The sequence below is a fragment of the Acinonyx jubatus genome, chromosome D2 (assembly GCF_027475565.1).
Source record: "Acinonyx jubatus isolate Ajub_Pintada_27869175 chromosome D2, VMU_Ajub_asm_v1.0, whole genome shotgun sequence".
Classification (NCBI taxonomy): domain Eukaryota; kingdom Metazoa; phylum Chordata; class Mammalia; order Carnivora; family Felidae; genus Acinonyx; species Acinonyx jubatus.
In genome coordinates this window covers 20,986,090-21,011,885 of record NC_069393.1, presented here as the reverse complement: position 1 = coordinate 21,011,885, position 25,796 = coordinate 20,986,090, and the positions used below count along the sequence as shown (strand labels likewise).

At 39.1% G+C, this 25,796-nt stretch overlaps 1 protein-coding gene across 5 annotated transcripts in view; it reads left to right on the top strand.

The window, feature by feature from the left end:
- Positions 1-25,796, top strand: part of ANK3 (ankyrin 3) — a 679,804-nt gene that overhangs the window by 626,717 nt on the left and 27,291 nt on the right. For 3 of the 5 annotated variants that reach the window (XM_027062065.2, XM_027062066.2, XM_027062067.2), the window contains 10 exons: positions 185-281; positions 970-1,198; positions 1,840-1,965; positions 2,874-2,996; positions 4,522-4,603; positions 17,095-17,169; positions 20,491-20,622; positions 21,545-21,688; positions 24,555-24,866; positions 25,146-25,236. In XM_027062065.2, coding sequence (XP_026917866.1) covers positions 185-281; positions 970-1,198; positions 1,840-1,965; positions 2,874-2,996; positions 4,522-4,603; positions 17,095-17,169; positions 20,491-20,622; positions 21,545-21,688; positions 24,555-24,866; positions 25,146-25,236 — 1,411 coding nt within the window. Of the gene's footprint in view, positions 1-184; positions 282-969; positions 1,199-1,839; positions 1,966-2,873; positions 2,997-3,432; positions 3,460-4,521; positions 4,604-8,659; positions 16,472-17,094; positions 17,170-20,490; positions 20,623-21,544; positions 21,689-24,554; positions 24,867-25,145; positions 25,237-25,796 lie in introns of all 5 variants that reach the window. The other 2 variants (XM_053207647.1, XM_053207648.1) reach the window with 1 other exon arrangement.

Below are 25,796 nucleotides of genomic sequence, written 5' to 3'. Positions count from 1 at the left end.
CACTATAAGGTAGCACTAGTGCTAGAAGGAGAATAGAGGAAAACTACCTTTAGGGCATGCCATTAATTGAAAGTTGCTGAAGTTTTGCAAGTTCCGGCTGTGCAGGAAAAACAGGATGGTGAAGAAGATATTATAAGGGGCATCTCCCATGATGACGTCAAGTTATCTGCTCTTGTTCTCTCAGGAGGCACCTCGCCTGCTCAGTGGGAAGACATCACGGGAACTACACCTCTGACATTTATAAAGGATTGTGTCTCTTTTACAACCAATGTTTCAGCCAGGTATGGAAATAAAGGATTCCCAAAAGCACTAAGGAATTAATTTTATTAACTTTTGGAAAGTAAAAGTTTTTATGCTCAATACCACCAGTATGATTAATTTTAAAAATTTTGATGGTGAACTTGGGCCTAACTCAGAAATGTAAAATTCACTACTGTACGTCATTTTATCCAGTTCTTACAAGCAGCTCTACGGTGCTAGACTTGCTTCTGCTAGTTCTCAGCAATTTGTAAAAACCTATTTCTGTTGATCGTTGTGGAAATCTGGCCCCTTTGCTAAAGGAAGACAGCAACTTGTTTTTAATTTTTATAGTCTCAAAGAAAAAAGATAGGATTTCCATGTCTTTCCCATTTTCTTCCATAAAATCCTTATTCCTTCTAATGTAAAGTAAGAGATTAAACTCTTAAGCAGGAGTAGAAGGGAAGGCTCATCATGGGTAATTATACGAGGGGAATAAGAATCTTATGGGAAGGACAAGAGAGAAAAAAAATCCTTAGCATTTCCTCAGCAAAGGAACAAACATATAATAAATGTAGACCTTCTGTAAGCAGAGTAAGCATCATTGCTGTTTGTTTAAATGAACAAGTTAATGTTTTGGTATCATTCCCTTATATGCTTTGACTTTTTAATGATGATTATTTTTAAGATTTCACTAAAATCATCTCATTTTCACACTTCTGTGTTTCTCAGATTTTGGCTTGCAGACTGCCATCAAGTTTTAGAAACTGTGGGGTTAGCCTCACAGCTGTACAGAGAACTAATATGTGTTCCATATATGGCCAAGTTTGTTGTTTTTGCCAAAATGAATGATCCTGTAGAATCCTCCCTGCGCTGTTTCTGCATGACAGATGACAAAGTGGACAAAACTTTAGAGCAGCAAGAGAATTTTGAAGAAGTTGCAAGAAGCAAAGATATTGAGGTACCTTGTTCATAACAAGTTTGTTTTATTACATTCTCCGGATATGGGGTTGTCTTTTGAGGTTACAATAGCACTTATTAGAAATATCAAGCTCATGATTGATTTCAATTTTTGGTTAAAAAATTTGATATAGACTTATCCTCTAATGTTTTATGTGTCTTTGTATGAGGCTATCTTGGTTTAAATGTAGTAGTAATGAATCTACATCATGGTCAGTGCTTCCCTGTGGTAACTTGAATTGTTTTATTTTTATGGTCACTGTCTTTAGCACATTACTATGATTTTCCATTTGCAAACTCAGTAAAAGTATTGGAGTAAAAAAAAAAACAACCAACTTTCAAAGTCTGTATGAATATGCGATTGATGTCAGCACTTTCTCAAACATGTCTAAGGTTGCTAGAATAGAATTGAATATATAATTCTGTCTTATACATGTGCATGATTTGGTTTCCAATCACAATTGTTGAATTGTGAGCCTGAAGAGTTATTTTTGTGGCAAGTAACACCATAGAAATAATTTCCTAATAAGGAGACAAATGTGACATAGAAATATGTCAGTCTTTTAATATTATGTGACTTAAAATTTCAAAATTCTTCTAATTTAATTAACATTAAATTATGTGTTTCTTTTACTCCAAAAGGTTCTGGAAGGAAAACCTATTTATGTTGATTGTTATGGAAACCTGGCCCCACTTACTAAAGGGGGACAGCAGCTGGTTTTTAACTTTTATGCTTTCAAAGAAAATAGACTGCCGTTTTCCATCAAGGTAAATCACCAATAGACTCTGTGAATTAAAAAAAAAAAAAAAGGTGGGGAGCGCCTGGGTGGCTCAGCCAGTTAATCTTCTGACTTCTCACGATTTGTGAGTTTGAGCCCCACATCAGGCTCTGTTCTGGCAGTGCAGAGCCTGCTTAGGATTCTCTCTCTCCCTCTCTCTCTCAATAAATAAATAAATATTTTTTAGAAAGAGCTCTTAGAGAATAAAAAGAAAAAAGTTTAATGATTTATCCAGTTTGAAATAACCCACCAAACTTGAATTCAGAGGAACAAGGTCAGATTTTGCCCAGGTTCTCCCCCAGGGCACTTTTGAGCCAGGAAAGCTTTATAATTAGCAAAAAAGAGCCTTTACCTTTTAAACAGCTAAATGATTGTTTCTGTTTAAGCAAATATTTGTCAGACCAAACAATCTAGAATAATAAAATGCATCAGATCTCATTCATGCTTATTAATCAAATAATGGCTGAAATCCAAACCCCATAATTAAGTTCCATCTTAATGGAGCCCAAGGACAGTCTGGAGAAACTTCCTCCTCCGAGAACAGAAGGACATGGGACAGTTATTTGCTGTTATTATTGTTGCTAAAACGGAGGCCTTGGGAAAGAGAAATTATTAGATGGGAAGAAAATGTATATCACCCAGACTATACAGCGTATTACCAGGGTAAAACAAGAAGACACAGCCATCCCGGGTCTAATCTAGGAACCTGGCATTCTAAATCCCGTTGAGTTTACATGTGACCACGGTGGTTGTTCCGTAACTATTACCATCATCTTTTCCCTTTACTTTTCTTGCCTCTTGAACGGCTCTGTAAAATAAACATGTTTAATCCTTGTATAGACAGGAATCCTCAGAAAAGTCCCTCTCTGTAACTGTCAACCACCTAAATTCTTCTAGATTAGAGACACCAGCCAAGAGCCCTGTGGTCGTCTGTCTTTTCTGAAAGAACCAAAGACAACAAAAGGACTGCCTCAAACAGCTGTTTGCAACTTAAATATCACTCTGCCAGCACATAAAAAGGTATCTTTTGATACTGGTTTATTGTGACTCTCTTCCCCTGGTCGTGAAGAAGTGGGCCCTTGGTATGCAATTAAGGAATGCTTTGTAACATGATTCAAGTTCCTGAAACTCCAGTTGTATTAGTCTCTTTGTGTAAATTGAGTCTTGTTACCGTGGTGTCAAGTTGTTATGGTTTGTATGATGGAGTCCTCTGTATGGTGCTTCTGCTTCTGCTGGTAGCTCAGAGATTTTTATGCTTTCAAATGATGTCACACGTTAATTTGCCGTGGATGTACAGTTCTTGATATTTTGTGTTGGCTTCTTTTGATTTGCTTTGCTCTCTTGATTCAGCTTGCATTTTGTGCTTTCTACTCAGTCCTTTTCATATCCTGATATTCTTTTCCCTGCTGTCCATTATAATATTCCTTGTCTCTGCAATGCCTCTTGGAACCAAAAGGAGACAGAGTCAGATCAAGATGATGAGGTAATATGAACACTTCTGCTTTTACTCTATCAGAGATAGAATAGAAATTGAAACTGTATACAAGAAGTTACAGCGGGCTGAAGTGGGGAAACGGATTATATGTTGGCAGATCTTAGCATAAGTGAGGTAAAGGGTGTACGGTTTTCTTAAAGAATGGTTTACTCTTCCTCCGCGTGTACATGAGAACACTCCAGGGCATTCAGGAATGTGATCCCGCTAGTGTTTGAAAAAGAGAAACTAAAATTCTTTAAACATTTTTAAATGTAGTAGCTTGGCATGTATAAATATACATTTTTCCATATTTCCACCTAGTATCCACTCTGTGTAACAGTCAAATCAAGATTATGAGTAACATATGAAGTTTTATTGTATAAGTCAAGTTGTTCTGTGTAATACCAACTATGTGTTCCATGGCTACTGATAAATATTTGTCATTTAAAGAAAATTATCTTGGCCATTTTTAAAGGTATAGTAGAGTAGTTCCATTTGGTTTTGAATGAATTTTTCCTAATGAGGCATCTCCTAATATTTTTCCAAGTTATATGATAATTGGATTTTTAAAACTCATACCCCAGTAATAATAAATAGAATCTTATTTCTAATAAAGCCATTAACCCTTTTTTAACCTCATCTACACTTTATGCCTTTGAACATATAGAAACAGCAGCAGTAATCCGAATGAGGCGCCGTGTGCCCTTTTCCCTTGAATGTACTCACATAGAGGGAGTGTACATCGTGATATATGTGTTTTAAATATGAAGGATTTGGGAAAATTTACTGCTCAGCATCAGAAGTCTCTGTAACGCTCGTCTTGTATTTGTAGTTCCCTGTAGTCTGCTGTGTTGGTGCTCTTATATTTGCTAAATGATGGGAATTTGGTTGAGACAGTGGCTGGGGTTGTAGAGTCACAACAGGGAATTACCATTTTCATGAGGAGAATCCATACGAAGAAAAATAGAGATAAACCAGTCATCAACATGCCATCCTTCAAAATGTTTCAAAACCATACAGAGGTCACAAGGAATTTGGACACAGTCTCTCTCTCTTTTTTTTCTTTTTTAGGTCGAGAAAGCAGATAGACGACAGAGCTTTGCATCTTTAGCGTTACGTAAGCGCTACAGCTACTTGACTGAGCCTGGAATGAGTGAGTTTTCTAACACATTTACTAATCTATGTGGATGTCTGTAAGAAGAGACATTTTTTCTGTACAAATTGATTTGGGGGTCATTTGGAAGCCCAATGGCAAAAGAAAAATTGCCTGCAAGGAAACTTTATCATGAAATGTAACTGATACTTTGTACATAGTTGAAGATGTGAAGCACAAACACCCTTAGACCATAACCTCAAAACAGTTTTTTTTAAAAAGCCCCTACCTATTTTAAAATTTAGAAACATCTACTCATTACTTGTCTTTAAAAACCTTGATTTCACTGTGATTGTTAACTGTCCTAGGAGATAATGCACCAATGCTGCTTTAAATCTAAGCTCAAAAGAGAAAATATTTTTATATATGCAGGTTGGTAGAAAAGTGATAATGTAACTTTGATTTTCATCTCATTTTTCATAATATAGGTAGGTCATTATACCTCAGTCCTGATTCTCCTTCTTCCCAGTTTGCAAGAAGTGTATCTTCCTACGTTCTTGAGGCACTTGCTTATTGAATTCGTATCTCCTCCTTCCTCTCTCCCTCTCCACCACCACCCCCACCCCCCACCCATCTTTATTAAGTACCATTTCCAAGGCTAGTCTTCACTAGACTGGTTAAGCCCTTTTCTTCTTTCAGTGATTGTTTTGGTTCATTGTTAACTGGCTTGCAAGTATCAGGGTATAAATCCATTCAGTCATATTCATTCATTCCATCTCCCTCCCCACTTCATCTTCCCCTATCCCCTCAGCCCTCCAGAGAATCCCTCCATCAACAGGAGCTAAGAGTGCTGAGAGTAGCACTGTGTTTGATCCATCAGAAAAGGAGTTTTACACAAATAATTGTTAGTGAATAATTTCTGGCTGTTTCCCATTACTCACAGTTAACTTGAGTTCAGGGAGGATTGGAAATTACAAATAAGAGCCACATCTTTGGTTTTTCCCACCTTTCCTGAGTTCTTGTTTCTGTGGGCCAACATAGCATATTCAATGTGCAGCAGGAAGACTCTAGTACTTAGCTTAAAAGGTCTTAGCATAATCTTATGGAGTCTAGCTCCTTGACTACTGGCAGAACTTTTATATCCAGACACAAAACAGGGAGCATAAGAGAAATGGAGCTCTACCACACTCATAAATGTTTTTCCAGATCTCAGTTTTTGTCTCTAGCATAAATATCTAAATCCTTCCAAAACCATAAGGGATGAAACTAACTCCTCTTATTCTACAAAGCAAGGACGATATATGTGTATAAGTAGATGGTTTTTCAATAAGACTAAATATTCTTTGAGAACTTTTCTTTGGAATACTATTTTGCCTCAAATCTAAGGCTCTCAGAGGGTAGCTGGTTGGGACTCCCAGGCAAAATACTTAAGATTTGGACAGGCTCCATGACCAGCTTCTTTAGGTCCAAGGTACCTCTGGGCAGGTGAGCTCCCATATGATTCTGGTCCCTAAAGTATTTGGGGGACTATATGAGTTTGAGGTAAGGTCTGTGCTAAGTCAACTAAATTTTTTTCATTTATGCAAGTGTTGCTATTTTTTAGTTAGCTTCGGTTATGGTATAACATTGATAGAAGGAAGAAGGTACTTTTCTCTGTTTTATGAAAGGGAGCATAATAGTGGTAAACAGCGAAATGGAAAGGACTAAGAACTAAAAACTAAGGAAATGTCATGGCCTCTGAATTGGTGTTAGAACTGCAAGTGATGCAGCTTTTCTCTCAGTACCCTGTCCCTTCCACCCCCACCCCAACCTCCCAAACAAGAAAGAATCTGGTGTAATTCAGTGCCTGACATCCAGAACCTCCCAGAAATTTTCTTTGTTATAAAGTGCATCACAAAATATGTGTCATTTAAGCGTAAAATGTGTAACCAATCAGTAAATTGGCTACTTCATGCAAAGTTAAAACCATACATGTGGTTCAGAAGACTACATTGCTTGACGGAGCCAGCCTTCAGTGGTGAAGGAGAGATGCTTTGCCAGTTTCTGGTAGTTATAAAAATAAATTCTCTTGAGACATTGGGCTGAGCCCAAGTCACTAAAGTGAAAGAATCCCCAAATCTTCCATTTGCAGTATGGTGTGTCCAAAATATATTAAGCAATATAATATTGAGAATTATGACTAGGAGGGGTAATGAACGGGTGAGTTTTTCCTCAGTTCTTCCACGTTTCTTTATTATAATATGTAAGCTTAGAAGAGGACATGTTCTGAATATTTGAATTTAAATGTACACTAGGAATGAAAATCTTCACCCTTGTGGGAGTAGCTGCTAATCCAAGGACTGGATTGTAGCAATGGCCCGGGCACAGCATGAAGAGGAGCATAAAAGATGAAGCAGATTGTCATTTCCTCTTCACGTTTCACTATTATTCTGAACCAGTGCTTTCTGGGAGCGAAACTGTACTCAACTTTGACATAGACCATTAGGCCTTGGCAGGCATTCCAAATCTCTGTGACCAACTCGGTTTGTTTGTTAGAGCTGTAGAAGTAGAGAGGACCAAGTGTGCATTTGCTCTCCCCCAGTGAGTGTGCTTACCTCATTTGTGTGTTTCTTGTCCCATTGCCAGATGAATGCTGGTACTAAATCCATCTTTCCTAGTGGTAGGTTTGCCTCACGGCTGCTCTACTCTTTCTTTGGAGCAGCCATGAGCCCCATGAACATTCTGGGAAGGCACCAGAATTGGTACCTTTGCCACTGATAAATAAATATGTATACCAATATATACTGGATCCCACTGAAGATACTTAAGTATGAAGTGTTAAAAATACGACTGTGCTTTTTAGATTTTCCCATGATACCTTTTGAGAATTTAAAGTGTGATAGATTGGGGGGGGGGGGGGATATCCAAAATAAACAATGTGCTTTTCTCCATAATGAAGATCACACTGGATATGGATACATTTAGTTGCAGATGTATTTTCAGTATGCGGTATTAAATATTTTCCTAAAATCTCAAAAGGTACCAAGATTTTGCATCTCATGGAAAAAGTGTACTCTTCTTTCTAAATGCTCTTGTGGAAGTATTTTTAAAGTTTATATATTGTGCATAATATGGCATAAAAATTGTATTACTTCATTGGCTTGTTTGCCGTGATATAATGCGCATGATAAGATGTTTTCAGTTGCTTTGCTTGCTTATGGTAACCATGAACCATATTTTCCGCTTTTCCCCCCTTTGTGTGTATGTACACATGCATTTTTAAATCATTTCATATTACATTTTCTTTTTCCTCACCAAAAGGAATATGCTGCATGGGAAAAAATAAATGCAAACATTCCTTTTCGTTGTTGTTTCTTTTAAAGTTCTAACTCAGAAAATTTCTTGCTCTTATTGGCTTTTTATGGGTGTGAAGCATAACCGAATCATGCATGGAAGATACAGATTTAAAATCCAGTGGCTTCACGGTTTGCAATCAGTTGCCTGTCACATAAAAGTTACTTTGGATTCTGCATGAAATAGGCTTGAGTAGTTTTCTAAAAAAAAGAGTTCTAGATATTTAATGTATAGCTGCACACATCGATATGGTTCTGAGCAGGTGCAATCTGTATCACCGAAAGGTTCAAGGAGAGGGAGCATTAGAAATTACTAAAATGAAAGTTATATGGTTGCACAAAATGAACGTGTACCTATACAGGCAAAACAGAATGGCTGCTGATCTTTCGAAACCAGCACATAAGAAAGTCAATAGGAAGTAAGGGAACCGTTTTCCATTGTGGTTACTTTTCTCATCATTAATTCTTTCCTCATGTTTTCTGTTTTTCATTGTTGGCCTATTTGGTTGCGATGTGCTTTTTCTGTCTTTCATTTCCCATTGCTCTGTTTTCTATTTGTTTGTTTATTTTTTTTTTTAAATTCTGGATTGGTTATGTCAGTGGAGTTTTTTTTTTCCTCTTTTACTTAATTGTTCGTTTTGCCTCTTCCATTCTAAATCATGCAAACAATTGTACTTGCTTTTGTAATATTTCAAAGTTTACTGACCAATTTTTTTCTCTGGTCTCTCTGTTTCTCAACCATTTTTGTTGATTTTTGTGTTTGATTTCATTTTTAAAATTTAAGAAACAGTTGAACGGAGTGCAGGAGCAACAAGATCCCTCCCCACCACTTACTCATACAAGCCATTCTTTTCTACAAGACCATACCAGTCTTGGACAACAGCTCCGATCACAGTGCCTGGGCCAGCCAAGTCAGGCTTCACTTCCTTATCAAGCTCTTCCTCTAATACGCCATCAGCTTCTCCGTTAAAATCAATATGGTCTGTTTCGACTCCTTCTCCAATCAAATCCACATTAGGCGCGTCGACTACATCTTCAGTTAAATCCATTAGTGATGTGGCATCTCCGATTAGATCCTTTCGGACAATTTCTTCACCGATAAAAACAGTGGTGTCACAATCTCCGTACAATATCCAGGTTTCCTCTGGTACCCTGGTTAGAGCTCCCACAGTCCCAGAGTCCTCGCCTTTAAAAGGGCTGGCATCCAATTCTACGTTTTCCTCCCGAACCTCTCCAGTGACTACAGCGGGGTCTCTTCTGGAGAGGTCGTCAATTACTATGACCCCCCCTGCCTCCCCCAAATCAAACATTAATATGTATTCCTCAAGTTTGCCATTTAAGTCAATTATTACATCAGCAGCACCGCTAATATCTTCGCCTCTAAAGTCAGTGGTGTCTCCAGTGAAATCAGCAGTTGATGTCATTTCATCAGCTAAAGTTACAATGGCCCCCTCTCTCTCATCACCTGTGAAACAGATGCCTGGACATGCAGAGGTAGCATTAGTCAATGGATCTATTTCCCCCCTGAAATATCCGTCATCTTCAACTTTAATTAATGGATGCAAAGCCACTGCCACGTTACAGGAAAAAATTTCTACGGCTACAAACTCTGTGAGCTCTGTGGTTAGCGCAGCCACTGACACAGTCGATAAAGTGTTTTCTACCACGACAGCGATGCCATTTTCCCCACTCAGGTCATATGTTTCTTCGGCACCATCTGCTTTTCAGTCTCTAAGAACTCCTTCAGCAAGTGCACTCTATACATCCCTTGGGTCATCAATATCTGCAACTACCTCATCTGTAACTTCATCTATAATAACAGTGCCAGTATACTCTGTAGTCAATGTTTTGCCAGAACCAGCATTAAAGAAACTTCCAGACTCTAGTTCACTTACAAAATCAGCAGCAGCCTTGCTGTCACCCATTAAAACATTGACTACGGAGACACGTCCTCAGCCCCATTTCAATCGAACTTCATCTCCAGTTAAGTCGTCTTTGTTCCTTGCACCCTCTGCCCTTAAGTTGTCTACACCATCTTCTTTATCTTCCAGTCAGGAGATATTAAAAGACGTGGCTGAAATGAAAGAGGACCTCATGCGGATGACCGCAATACTACAAACAGACGTGCCTGAGGAGAAGCCATTCCAACCCGAACTCCCGAAAGAAGGGAGAATTGACGATGAAGAACCTTTCAAAATCGTTGAGAAAGTAAAGGAAGACTTGGTGAAAGTGAGTGAAATCCTTAAAAAAGATGTGTGTGTAGATAATAAAGGACCACCCAAATCACCAAAGAGTGACAAAGGACTCTCTCCCGAAGACGACTGGATAGAATTTAGTTCGGAAGAAATAAGAGAAGCGAGACAACAAGCTGCCACGATCCATTCCCCAACTCTGCCAGAGAGAGTGCAAGTGAAAGCAAAAGCCGCCTCCGAGAAGGATTATAACTTGACCAAAGTTATTGACTACTTAACAAATGATATTGGGAGTAGTTCGTTGACAAATTTAAAGTACAAGTTTGAGGATGCAAAGAAGGATGGTGAAGAGAGACAGAAAAGGATTCTGAAGCCAGCAATCGCTTTGCAGGAACACAAACTCAAAATGCCTCCAGCCTCCATGAGGCCTTCCACCTCTGAGAAAGAGTTGTGTAAAATGGCCGATTCCTTTTTTGGAACAGATACTATTTTAGAGTCTCCGGATGACTTTTCTCAACATGACCAAGACAAAAGCCCTTTGTCTGACAGTGGCTTTGAAACAAGAAGTGAAAAAACGCCTTCAGCCCCACAGAGTGCTGAAAGCACTGGCCCTAAACCACTTTTTCACGAAGTCCCCATCCCTCCTGTCATTACAGAAACAAGAACTGAAGTGGTGCATGTTATCAGGAGCTATGAACCTTCGGCTGGAGATGCTCCCCCAGGCCAACCAGAGGAGCCGGTGTCACCCAAACCTTCACCTACTTTTACAGAACTGGAGCCAAAGCCCACCACCTCTAGTATTAAGGAAAAAGTGAAAGCATTTCAAATGAAAGCCAACGGTGAAGAAGACGACCACAGTCGGGTTCTGAGCAAAGGCATGCGTGTTAAGGAAGAGACTCACATAACCACAACCACCAGAATGGTCTATCATTCTCCACCAGGCAGTGAAGGTGCCTCTGAAAGAATTGAAGAAACCATGTCAGTCCATGACATCATGAAGGCCTTTCAGTCTGGGCGGGACCCTTCCAAAGAACTGGCAGGTCTGTTTGAGCATAAGTCGGCAGTGCCTCCAGATGTTCACAAGTCTGCTGCTGAAACCTCAGCCCAGCATGCAGAGAAGGACAACCAAATGAAACCCAAACTGGAGCGTATAATAGAAGTCCACATCGAAAAAGGTAACCAAGCTGAGCCCACTGAAGTCATTATTAGAGAAACCAAAAAGCATCCAGAAAAGGAAATGTATGTATATCAGAAAGACTTATCCCGGGGAGATATTAACCTAAAAGATTTTCTGCCAGAAAAACACGATGCTTTTCCTTGTTCAGAGGAACAGGGTCAGCAAGAAGAAGAAGAACTCACTGCTGAAGAGTCATTGCCTTCTTATCTGGAGTCTTCCAGAGTAAACACACCTGTGTCCCAAGAAGAAGATAGTCGCCCTAGTTCTGCTCAACTCATATCTGATGACTCTTATAAAACATTGAAGCTTTTGAGTCAACACTCAATAGAATACCATGACGATGAGTTGTCAGAACTAAGAGGGGAGTCTTACAGGTTTGCTGAGAAAATGCTTCTGTCAGAAAAGCTAGATGTGTCTCACTCTGATACCGAGGAATCGGTTACAGACCATGCAGGACCCCCTAGCTCAGAGTTACAGGGGTCTGATAAGCGGTCCAGAGAAAAAGTAGTCACTGCCCCCAAAAAAGAAATTCTCTCCAAAATCTATAAAGATGTGTCTGAAAATGGTGTAGGTAAAGTGTCTAAAGATGAGCATTTTGATAAAGTGACAGTGTTGCACTATTCTGGCGATGTTAGTAGTCCAAAACATGCCATGTGGATGCGCTTTACTGAGGACAGATTAGACAGAGGTAGAGAGAAGTTGATATATGAAGATAGGGTGGACAGGACTGTGAAGGAAGCTGAAGAAAAACTGACTGAAGTGTCACAGTTTTTTCGTGACAAAACCGAAAAGCTTAATGATGAACTGCAGTCCCCAGAGAAAAAGCCACGCCCTAGAAATGGTAAAGAATACTCTTCTCAAAGCTCTACCAGTAGCAGCCCCGAGAAGGTACTGCTGACAGAACTGTTGGCATCCAATGATGAGTGGGTTAAGGCAAGGCAGCATGGCCATGATGGACAAGGCTTCCCCAAAGCTGATGAGAGGAAAGAATCCAGTCTGCCGAGCAGCCCAGAGAAGAAGGTTCTCTCCCAACAGCCTGAGGACAGCAAGTCCATGGAGGAAGCCAAAGAAAGCATTTCGCAGAGCAAAGCACCAGAAGGGCCCCAGTCTGGCTTTCAGCTCAAACAATCCAAACTCAGTTCCATTAGATTAAAATTCGAACAAGGCGCGCAGGCAAAAAGTAAGGACATGTCTCAAGAAGACAAAAAGCCGGAGAGCCAATCCAGAATCCCAGTCAAAAAAATCCAGGAGAGCAAGCTGCCTGTCTACCAAGTTTTTGCTAGAGAAAAGCAGCAGAAGGCCATAGACCTCCCGGATGAAAGTGTGTCTGTGCAAAATGATTTTATGGTCCTGAAAGCTAAAGATGAGCATGTCCAAAGCAATGAAATTGTCATAAATGATTCTGGCTCCGAGGATGTGAAGACACAGAGAACTGAAATGTCAAGTAAAGCAATGCCTGACTATTTTTCTGAGCAACAGGCTAAAGACTTGGCATGTCATGTAACCTCAGATTTAGCAACTAAGGGACCATGGGACAAAAAGGTCTTTAGAACATGGGAAAGTTCTGGAGCTGCTAACAATAAGTTGCAGAAAGAAAAACTTTCACATGTACTTGTTCATGATGTAAGAGAGAATCACACTGGTCACCCTGAGAGTAAGATTGTTGATCAAAGGAGTGAATTTATGTCTGTGACTGAGAGAGAACACAAGTTGTTAACAAATGGGTCTCTCTCGGAAATTAAGGAAATGACTGTAAAATCTCCCTCCAAAAAGGTCTTATATAGGGAATATGTTGTGAAAGAAGGGGAACGGCCAGGTGGATCTCTGGAACAACCTTCCAGGAGGAGTGAGAGCTCAGCAGCATCACACATCCCGGTCAGAGCTGCAGAGGGACGGAGAATACTGTCTTCTGATATTCCTGACGGTTTTTGCGAGCAGCCGACGTTCCCCCAACATGAACTATCACCAAAGTTGTCCCCATCAAGTATGAGTAAAGAGACAGTCGAGACACAGCACTTTAATTCTATAGAAGATGAAAAAGTTACCTATTCAGAAATCAGCAAGGTTTCCAAACGCCAGAGTTACGTAGGCTTGTGCCCTCCTCTCGATGAAACTGAAACCTCTCCCACCAAATCTCCTGATTCCTTAGAGTTTAGCCCAGGAAAGGAATCTCCCTCTAGTGATGTGTTTGACCACAGTCCCCTTGATGGATTGGAAAGAGTTGCTCCACTAGCCCAGACGGAGGGAGGGAAAGACATAAAAACTTTACCTGTTTATGTCAGTTTTGTACAGGTGGGGAAGCAGTATGAAAAGGAGATACAACAAGGAAGTGTAAAAAAGATCATAAGTCAGGAGTGTAAGACAGTACAAGAGACCAGGGGGACCTTTTATACAACTAGACAGCAGAAGCAGCCTCCTTCTCCCCAAGGTAGTCCAGAAGACGACACTCTAGAACAAGTTTCCTTTCTAGACAGCTCTGGGAAAAGCCCTTTAACCCCGGAAACACCCAGTTCAGAGGAAGTGAGTTATGAATTCACGTCTAAGACACCAGACTCGCTCATAGCTTATATACCAGGCAAACCCAGCCCAATCCCTGAGGTTTCTGAGGAATCTGAGGAGGAGGAGCAGGCCAAGTCAGCCTCCCTAAAGCAGACTACGGTGGAGGAAGCAACCGTGGAGCGTGAAATGCCTACCGATGCGAGCAAAGACTCTAACCAAAGACCCAAAACCAGTAGAGTTGCCTATATTGAGTTCCCCCCTCCTCCACCACTGGATGCAGACCAGATGGAGCCAGATAAGAAGCATCATTATCTCCCTGAAAGAGAGGTTGACATGATTGAAGTCAGTCTGCAAGATGAACATGACAAGTACCAGCTGGCTGAACCGGTCATCAGAGTGCAGCCACCTTCTCCAGTTCCTCCCGGGGCAGACGTCAGCGATTCGAGCGATGATGAGTCCATCTATCAGCCAGTCCCAGTTAAAAAATACACCTTCAAATTAAAGGAAGTAGACGATGAACAAAAAGAAATGACCAAATCCAAAGCTCCTGCTGACAAGGCTTCCAACCAGAAAGAATTGGAAACCAATGGATCTGGAAAAGATAACGAATTTGGCCTTGGCCTCGATTCACCTCAGAATGAAACCGCCCAGAATGGGAACAATGACCAGTCCATCACAGAGTGTTCCATTGCTACCACGGCCGAGTTTTCTCATGACACAGATGCCACAGAGATCGACTCTCTGGATGGCTATGACCTGCAAGATGAAGATGATGGCCTGACAGAGAGTGATTCTAAACTCCCAAGTCAAACCATGGAAATCAAGAAAGATGTCTGGAACACAGAGGGCATTCTGAAGCCAGCTGATCGCTCCTTTAGCCAAAGTAAACTTGAAGTTATCGAGGAGGAGGAGGGAAGGGTGGGACCAGACGAAGATAAGCCACCTTCTAAAAGTTCCTCATCCGAAAGGACCCCTGATAAGACTGATCAGAAATCAGGGGCCCAGTTTTTCACTCTAGAAGGCAGACATCCTGACAGATCAGTGTTTCCTGATACTTACTTCAGTTACAAAGTAGATGAAGAATTTGCCACTCCTTTTAAAACAGTAGCTACCAAAGGTCTAGATTTTGATCCCTGGTCTAATAACCGAGGGGATGATGAAGTTTTTGACAGTAAATCACGGGAAGATGAAACTAAGCCATTTGGTCTGGCTGTGGAAGACCGCTCGCCAGCAACAACCCCTGATACAACGCCAGCCAGAACGCCAACTGATGAAAGTACCCCAACTAGTGAGCCTAACCCCTTCCCATTTCACGAAGGGAAAATGTTTGAGATGACTCGCAGTGGTGCAATTGACATGAGCAAGAGGGATTTTGTTGAAGAGAGGCTCCAATTTTTCCAGATTGGTGAGCATACTTCTGAAGGGAAGTCAGGGGACCAGGGGGAAGGGGATAAAAGTATGGTCACTGCCACACCACAGCCACAGTCAGGGGACACCACTGTAGAAACCAATCTAGAGAGAAATGTAGAGGCACCTCCAGTCGAACCCAACCCCAGCATCCCGACCAGCGGAGAGTGTCAGGAAGGCACATCCAGTAGTGGCTCCCTGGAGAAATCGGCAGCAGCCACTAGCACCTCTAAAGTTGACCCCAAGTTGCGCACGCCTATAAAAATGGGAATTTCTGCATCCACCATGACCATGAAGAAAGAAGGCCCTGGAGAAGTGACAGATAAGATAGAAGCTGTGATGACCAGTTGTCAGGGACTAGAGAATGAAACTATACCAATGATTTCAAATACAGCCAATAGCCACATGGGCACTAGGCCCCAGGAAAAACATGATTTCCAGAAAGATAACTTTAATAACAACAACAATTTGGATTCTTCCACTATACAGACAGATAACATTACAAGTAATATAGTTCTGACAGAACATTCTGCACCCACTTGTACCACAGAGAAAGCTAATCCAGTGAAAATCTCATCAGGAAAAAAGACAGGGGTACTGCAAGGACACTGTGTAAGAGATAAGCAGAAAGTTCTTGGAGAGCAGCCAAAGACCAAGGAATCGATAGGGATTAGGCGAAAATCCAAACTTCCCATAAAGGCCACTTCACCAAAAGATATCTGCCCACCAAGTCATATGCCAAACATGAAAGTGAGTAAAACGAAGCAGGTCAGTCAATCTGAGAAAACCAAAACCCTTATTTCTTCTTCATGTGTAGATGTAAAGTCCAGAATTCCAGTAAAAGACACACACAGAGATAATGTAGTTAGAAAAGCATGTGCCACACAAAAGCAAGGGCAGCCAGAGAAAGGCAAGGCCAAACAGCTTCCATCCAAGTTGCCAGTAAAGGTAAGATCCACCTGTGTCACCACCACTACCACCACCACCACCACCACCACCACCACCACCACCACCGCCATAGTAAAAGTTAGGAAGAGTCAGCTTAAGGAAGTATGTAAACATTCCATTGAATATTTTAAGGGAATTAGTGGTGAGACCTTAAAGCTTGTGGACCGCCTCTCTGAAGAAGACAAAAAGATGCAGTCCGAGTTGTCCGATGAGGAAGACAGTACCTCAAGAAACACGTCGTTGTCCGAGACTTCCCGGGGTGGCCAGCCTTCAGTTACCACGAAGTCTGCTAGAGATAAGAAAACAGAGGCAGCACCTTTAAAATCAAAGAGTGAAAAGGCCGGCAGTGGGAAAAGGAGCAGTAGAAGGACTGGTGAGAACGGAGGCAGTCAGGTCTCTCGAGCACTCTTTGCTCACATCCCGGAGAGCGAGCGTAGTTTGTAAACACTTTCTGACTCGTAGACCCTAGTGCATGAACTGTCGTGATTGCCTGTGAAGTGACTTAACCGTAGTTTCTCATTCTGTCACTGTCATCTGTGTGTGCTGTCTATACACTCTTCTTCCTCCCTTTTAACCAAACGACACTGTAGACAGCTAGGGAAGCATGCTGAAGACATTGGTGTCATTCAAGATGAGCAACTTTTTTTTTCTTTAATGTACTAATAATGATTCTGTCAAAGTAAAAGCAGAGATGTTGAGATCCCATCATGGTGTTTTCACCGACACAATGATTCTGTAACCGCTGTCCAGTAGCTAGCTCGTCAGCATGTTCGATTCCATCACATTGAGCATCCATGTAGTCTCACATCTGGCCGGTGCAGGTGACAATCAAGTGAGCCATGTGAAAAGAGAAGTGTTCATGTAGGTGACTAGGACACATGTAAGTGTACAGTGTTAGCATTAGTCTCTCTGTAAAATCTGAGTACTGCTAAAAAACATTTTCCAGTATCGTGTCTTTCTTGATGATTATTTTAATTAAGAAATTGTAAATCGTAGGTCCACAGAGTCCATGTGAACGGACAGATATCAGGATGGCAATAGTAGCCGACCACCTGGGACTTAGTTGGACAGGTAAGTGTATACACTACTGAGTGAGACAAATACAGTTTCTTAATTTCTTTGTCTTTCACAAGGGGTTCATTATGTAAAACAGAAACAAGCAACAAGGAAAAAAAAACCAGCAAACATTTTTATCATCTGTAATTCTATCAACCCAGAGATGATTACCGATAATACCTTATATACCGTGTTTTTCAAAGCTTTTTCAAAGCCCATACACTCAAGAATAGAAATTTAAATCTCACTTTACCTTAAATGTAGGCACTTTCTTCACACTGCCGTTTCTGGTAATATTAGATAACATTTTACCTAGTGGTAAATTTTTTTTCTGGTATAAAGAAAAACGCAGTTAAGCCCTATGATTTTTAAATCATCCAAAATTTTAAACATGGTTTATGCCCTGAGGGCAGCTCTCTTAAGCAACAGTTCAATTAATCCATGCCCTGGTTTCACAAATTTTAATCATTCATGAGGTCATCTTCACACTTTTTATGACCTACACATGTTATCTGTATGTACATTTACCTGATATTTTTTTCCTTTTAAGTGGACTCACTTTTATGCCCAAAGATTTATTTCAAAGGAAATCTTTATCACTTTGCTAAAAGACAACAAGGATCATTTTCAATAACTACGTAAAGAAGAAAACAAGAGAATGACAGAAGCTTAAAATTTGAATTATAATTTCTTAAAGCATGATACACATGTATAAATCTATTCAAACTACAAAAATAGTTGAGTTCAGTAAAGTGAATGAAACTGTTTATGATCAGTGTGTAGAAAACGAATATTTGGGGCGCCTGGGTGGCTCAGTCGGTTAAGCGTCCGACTTCGGCTCAGGTCACGATCTCGCGGTCCATGAGTTCAAGCCCCGCGTCGGGCTCTGGGCTGATGGCTCAGAGCCTGGAGCCTGCTTCCGTTTCTGTGTCTCCCTCTCTCTCTGCCCCTCCCCCGTTCATGCTCTGTCTCTCTCTGTCTCAAAAATAAATAAAACGTTAAAAAAAAATAAAAAAAAAAAGAAAATGAATATTTAGTTTGATTTCACTTCATTAAAGATGAAGATAAAATTCTGTGTCGACTGAACGATTCTGCTTTGTAGTTTTGATGTTAACTGGGCCCCCAAAATCCTCCTCACATGAGTCAGAAGAATTTTAAGTTTTTAAGGTTGATTGTATTGTGTTTAACACACAACAACAGCAACAAAATATAATAGCTGAAAATAGAAATGTTAACCATTGTCACATCTAAGTCATCATGTATACCCTCAGTGATATTCTATACTCAGGGAAACAATTATCTATATGCTATTAAAATGGAGAATATGAAACCAGATAATGGCAAACAAGGTCAGCTACATCTTCTTCCTTTAAATGTCCTAAGTTCTGCCCTCACCCCCAACTTAATAACCTTCCTGTCTCCTTCCACCCAGCCCCTGCTCTCAGGCCCACTGCTAACAATGAGGAGCCAGTAGTACTCTGAAAAGACAGGTGGTCTGCATAATCCTTGGAAGCTTGTTGAGAGTTAATAGCAATTTGTTATGTATAAATATTTGCTTACATAAAATTAATAATTATATTTTAACATCGGACATTGTAATCTAAGAATATACTGGAGCAAATGTTGATTGTGCAGTATTATATGTCCATAACTATTCATTATTTGCCTTAGACAAATCCAGTCCTTAGTATATCAGGGTACATTTCAGGAGAAGATGTGCTGTAAAGCCATAACGTTGTAAAATTCTTAGTGGCAGTGTGTCTTTGCTCTTTGCTGGGTCACTAGACAAAGGATACAGTTGGATCATAAGGGTTTGTTGGACAGTAGGAGTATTGTTTCTTAAAGCACAAAGGACTTGAAAGAACTTAAAACTTAAATTTAACTTTTGTAAATTTGAATTACCTATGCTCAATGAAGATTATTAGAAAAATTATCATGTAGAAGAGCAAAATTTAATTCTGTCCTTCAGAACCACTGTTAACATCTCAATGTACTTTGATTTTTGTCTAAAAGCTTTTAAAATGTTATATACACAATGTAACTTTTTGCTCTTTTATTTGTGGTTACCTAGTTTCTACAGAATTACATATTCTATGGTCTTGATTTTAATGGATAAATAAGATCCAATATACATACTTAATAATGGTGTTTTTCTGACTTTGGGTCACAGTGTACTAGAGAGTCATGAAATCAATACATCCTTTGGTTTTGCTTTTAATAGGATAGAATGGGGGGGGGGGGATATGTCTGTATATTATGTGTATTAAGGCTAAGTTTTACTCCTTAAAGATCTGGTTTCATTTATATAAACATCATGATATACAATGTATTTCTAACTGTAGGCCATGATCAAAACAGTTCGCAAACCACTGCATTAACTTAATTAACTCTTCTTTTGTTCAACACTTGGATTGTTTTCAGTTTTCTAATGGTACAAGCCTGAGATGAACATTCATGTGTATAAATCATTGTGTCCAACTCAATGTATAGTCATGATAGAGTTCCAGAAGTGAAATCACTTGACCAAAGAATCTGGACCTTTTTGAGCCTCTGAATTGCATTTTGCCAAATGCTAGAAATATTTAACCAGGGTAGAATCTTGAACAATTCCCTTTCCATGGGAAGAATTGTTTCCCATTTATTTCTATAATCACTTAAAATAATACATACCTGAGAAATTCTTTTAACTGTACAAAAAACATATAATGAAAAGTAAGGCTCCTTCTCATCTTTGGCTCCTAGTTTCCCTCTGTCAAGACAGCTACTAATGCTCACACGTGTCTTCCCAAAGACACTCTGATTAATGAGGTTGAGCGTATGGGTATAGACATTGAGATGGACACAAAGCTATTTCCCTTGTATTTGTTATACAAGTGACACCGTAACATAGACAACGGTCTGGTCTGGAGTCATCATTTAACCTCCCAACTGGAATTCCTAAAGTCATGCTACCAGCACCCCCTTTGCCATATTTATGAGTTGTGTATCCCTACCCATCTTAGGTGAGGTTTGCACAAATTGTGAAGAATAATTTGGATGACTTAAAAGAATCCAGCAGCATCCTTTTTGTACAGATCAAGAATTCTTTGTAAAATAATCTCTCAAGAGGGAATCTAATTGTAACTAAGTAATTATCTCCAGAGAGTTAAGTCACAGCCTGTGTGTGATCACAGTTTCCTGTAAAATGAAGCATATAAAGATTAATGCTCAAGGCTGGACTGGGTTTTACTATAAAATTCCTTTCTTTTTTTGTGTGGCAGTTGAGCATTACTTTTATGAAACATATGTGATAAAAGTAGAATGTGAAATCTTAGTAACTCTTTTTCTTTTCTACAGAACTGGCAAGGGAACTGAATTTTTCAGTGGATGAAATCAATCAAATACGTGTGGAAAATCCAAATTCTTTAATTTCTCAAAGCTTCATGTTATTAAAAAAATGGGTTACCAGAGACGGAAAAAATGCTACAAGTATGCTGAAATTATATTACTTTAACTTTCACAACTGCATATATCCAATGTTTTAGATAAGCCTACTGTTAAGAAACCAGAGTAATCATAAAGTAATAGCAAGTCATTAAAGTTATACTTGTTTAATTTTAACACTGATATTCCAAACATCTATCTTTGGGAATCTTTTTAAGAAAGCAAATAGTAGAAAAAAAATTTTTTTTTTTTGCATTTTGTCTTTAGTTCTCTCTGTGACCATCAAAAATGAAAATACAATTGTAGCTGTAAAAATTGTGGGGTAGTAGTCAGAAGCACTCTGAGGCTACTGCTGTGGCTGGGGACGGATGCACAGGGAGAGGAAGGAAGAAGGTATAGGATGAAATCATTTTATTCAGCTTCATATGTGCTGGCAGAGAAGTCTCTAATATTTTTAGGTTTGACTTTGTTTAGTTTTGCTGGGGTGGTGGGAGGGGTGGTGCTGTCCCGTGGCCAGTGCCAACCCACAACAATGGGAAGTAAGTTATTGTGGGTTTGCCAGGGTCAGCCTGACCTCAGTAAGCCGTTAAGATGGTCAATGTCAAATATGAGGGTGATCTATCTTGGCAGGCTGAAAGGAGAGGAACATGTTTAAAATTTTATTAGATCTCCTTGTAACTAAATGGAGTTTAGCTATTTTGAGGCCCATCTGCTCGGCATCTTACAGTGGAATGAATGTTGGCGTCATCACACACAGCTTCTCAAAAGTGATTCTTGAGACCCTAACATGACTTCCCTGTAATGGTGGGCTTTCTGAGCCCTCTGGATGGTGACATGGCAGAGCTCAGTCAGGAGGAGCTGAATAAACTCTAGGAGAGTCAAGAAAGCCGTGCCTTTGTGTGGATATTGTGGTGACTGGAAGAAAATCACTTAATCGGGTTTTCAACCCTCTTTTCTCCTTTTTCAGCTGATGCCTTAACTTCGGTCTTGACAAAAATTAATCGAATAGATATAGTGACTCTGCTAGAAGGACCGATATTTGATTATGGAAATATTTCAGGCACCAGGAGTTTTGCAGATGAGAACAATGTTTTCCATGACCCTGTTGATGGTAATTGAATTTAGCGTTCATATTTATTTAATCATTTGATAAACTTTGAAAGTGTGGAGGACAAGGCAGCCACTTAAAACCAACTAAATTGTGATTTGCTTGACTTCATTTCTCATTTTCACAGCATCTTCTCTGACAGAGTCTGGAAATAAACACTCTGATAGAACAAACTTGATAAATGTCTGTTACATAAAATACACATAATGAGGTATAAAAGCATAAGTTAACTGTTGGATATTCAATAGTTGGTATTTGAAAATTTTTTACATGACCAAGTGGAAGAAAATTTCGTATCTAGAGAATGCATTGTGGTTGTCATTTTCATATTTACCTAAAAAACTAGTGAACTCTTGTATTAGTATATTGGTAAGACCAAATTGTGAGTTATTTTTACCAAATAACCAAGGTACTGGGTCAAGTTTAAGCATAGAGTACACAAATTGTTAAATAAAATGGTGAAATCTTGTTTGGGGACCAAGTATTTAAGCGCTTACTGAAAAAGCCTAATGCAGCTCTCAAAAACATGTTTTACTTATTTAGCATTATTTTAACTTCATATGCTTCCATTTATTGTTTGGAAAAACCGTGCCTGATATATAAAAGTCGGTGTCATTTCTAATTCAATAAGCACAGATGTCACTAACAACATAATTCATTTTTTACATTAATTTATATAATAATATTATCATTTTTCCTTCAATTTCCTATGTAAATTGGGGCTTTTTTAATCAAAGTATTAAGTAAAGGATAACAAATATCTTACTATGTTTTTCAAGGTGTTTGTCTTCCTTTACAAATGGAAACATATTCTGATAATGAATTTTGAGTAAAAAATGATGATGGTGTGGAGGAAGGAAGAAAAGCTAGGGATACTTTTCTATCCCAAGTTTTGAAAATTATGGCATTTTTCCCCGTTTTTAAACTGGCAAAGTTAGACTAACAAGAGTCAGTAACTTCTAGTTCTACGTATGTTATGTGGCAAAGATGGCAAATTCTTAAAAAGTTTCTGTTTACTAACGTTAAAACTAACAGAAAATTTAAAGCATATCTTATTATCCATATAACATAAACATGATGGGCAATAGTGTCTAAAGTGGTTTCTTTATAAGCTTATAAATACCATCAATTGGGGCAGGACACCTGGGTGGCTCAGTTGGTTAAGCATCCAACTCTTGATCTCAGCTCAGCTCTTGAACTCAGGGTTGTGAATGTGAGCCCCTCCTTGGTTTCCATGCTGGCTGTGAAGCCTACTTAAATACATACATACATACATACATACCAAAGAACCTTGGAAAAAAGCTCTCTTCAAGGCCTTGTCTTATATGTGAGACCATATAATGGTAACCAATCTCTTTGCACTAAAGATAGACCATTATATCAAATTCTGAATTATTGCCAAGTTACAGTTTATGGAATCTTTTAATATTATTTTTTGGGAAAAGAAATTAAGAGAACTAATAAGCAAAAAAAAGAAAAAAAGAAAAAAAAGAACAAGCAGGATAACCAGAAAATAATGGAAATAGTCAATAGAATTGAAAGCTTTATTTATTTGTAACATTTTAAAATCAGAATAGAATGAAATAAATTCCCAAGGGCTTTTTGTGGCTACATCTTAATATTTTATATTTCTTATTTTAAAAATTCGTAGGAAAATTTAGGAATGTGTATATGAAGTAAATTTCACTTGTGCAGATTATGAACCTCAGTTAATGTCAGCCAATTTTTCAATAAGATTCTGGTTTATAGGTGACTATACTTACCTACAGTAATTTGAATTTACCACAAAAGCTAAGTTGATATTTGTCGTGGACTGATGGGAAAATTAGGCTTTAGTTTTGTAGACCATTAATTCAGAAAGTGTGCTTGGTTGCCTTTTTTTTCCTGTCTCTCCTCTTGGTGGAACTTTTATGAAGCCTCCTTTCCTCACCATGACCAGACCATTGTTCACTTCTTTCTCTGCTGAAGGAGAAAAATGTCCCCTTTGTCCACACAGCGAAGGTTAAAACAAGGGAACTGCTCCCTACCTCCCCACTGAGCAGGCTGGTGTTTCACAGTGTTGTTGTGAATATTCAGAGAGCTCTTTGCAAATGGCTTTCTTCCTGTCTCTGTCATGTATCATTTCTTTTTTCTCTTTGAGTTGTGATTCTGAGTGGTCCGCATCACCAAAGTCACTAAGACCTCCATGTGCACCACAAGTCTTTCATCTCTGTCACATTATGACACCTGAAAGCTTTCCTTGGAGTCTTTTCTACTTTATCTGCTTCTCAAATCCTTTTCCTAACATCTTTTTAGACTTTTTTTTCCCCAGTGCTATTGCTCTAAAGTCTAATAATAATCTCTTTCCAAAGATTAAATTTATTTTTCTTCGCTGTAAATTTTATGTGAAAAAAAAGAAAAAGAATGAGAGTCGGGTAGCATTGCTCCTATGTAAAGCTCTTCAAATGAGTTATAAGTAATTAATTATAACAATTGTGGTTTGCTGTATGCAGTCCACCACCATATGGATTTTGCATGCTGAAAGTAGAAAGCTAATAAATTTGACCGTGGAATAAATGTATTTTATATAACGACAGCTAACTTTTTATTAGATTGAATTAGTCTGTATATTTAAGTTACTGTATTAAAATTATCAAAGTTGATAGAAACCATTTATATCTTAATTAATTAGTGTTCTGTTTTATTATAGTTTGCACTAGTCTTTTATTTCATTGTGTTACATTTAGTTGAACTAAACCAATAAATTTATGAACATTGTTCTGTAACTCATCATACATTTTCATACCTGATATAATTTAATTCATTCCATGTGTTTTGTTTGATGTACTCTAATTCATTCCAGTCAGTCCAAATGTACTGTCTTCCATAGGTTATCCTTCCCTTCAAGTGGAACTGGAAACTCCCACAGGGTTGCACTACACACCACCCACCCCTTTCCAGCAAGATGATTATTTTAGTGATATCTCTAGCATAGAGTCTCCCCTTAGAACCCCCAGTAGACTGAGTGATGGGCTAGTGCCTTCCCAGGGGAACGTAGAGCATTCAGCAGATGGAGGACCTCCAGTCGTAACTGCAGAAGACACTTCCTTAGAAGACAGCAAACTCGAAGACTCAATGCCTTTAACAGAAATGCCTGGCACAGTGGATGTAGATGAGAGCCAGTTGGAGAATGTATGTCTGAGTGAGTATCCTCAATACCTCGGAAGTATGGCTGGGGTCCCAAAAGATGTTAAACCAGCAGAGCCACTGAAACAAACTAGTAAAGTAAGAGTAAGCTCTGAGCAGCAAGAGAAAGGAAAATCTGGTCCTGATGAGGAGATGACGGAAGAAAAACTCAAATCTCTATTTGAGGACATTCAACTTGAAGAAGGCGTAGAGTCTGAGGAGATGACAGAAGAAAAAGTACAGGCTATTCTTAAACGTGTTCAGCAAGCAGAACTGGAAATGTCTTCAATTGCAGGTTGGCAGAACGAGACATCAGGTGGAAACCTAGAGTCCCCTGCTCAAGCTCGAAGACTAACCGGTGGGTTACTAGAAAGACTGGATGACAGGTATGGCTCCATTGCAGAAAAAAGGAAAGCGAAATAAGATTACATGTTAATAGTTTGTTTTAAAACCTACTTTTTAGCACTTACTCTTTTTCTAAATTACCATTCCAGTTTGGGGATAATACCTGCTTTAAAGGTTGGTTCATTCTGCTAATCTGGAGAGGGAAACTCACACGAAACTCAATTTAATTCTTAAAACTACTGATAGCCTGAAGCAAAATGTAAAAAGTTTTACATGCATGCCAAAGATGTCTGTGTTTACTTTAGAAGACTACTCTTTTCTAGTTTGTGACTTGTCTGATTTTTTTCACAAAGCTAGTAATTAATATGCTTTCAAAATAATGGGGTAAATAAAACTCCACGTCTTTTAGAAATACAAACCTTTCTATGATTTCCTGACTTCAGACTTTAAAAGTCATATGTAATTCTTCACTCCAAATAATATTGCCATGATAGAAATTTGATTACAACCAAAATAATTCCCTAATCATGAATCTGGTTCTTTTTGATACTGGACTTCCTCTAGAAAGGTAAGAGTCTAGTGTCCTTCAGACATTGGTTCA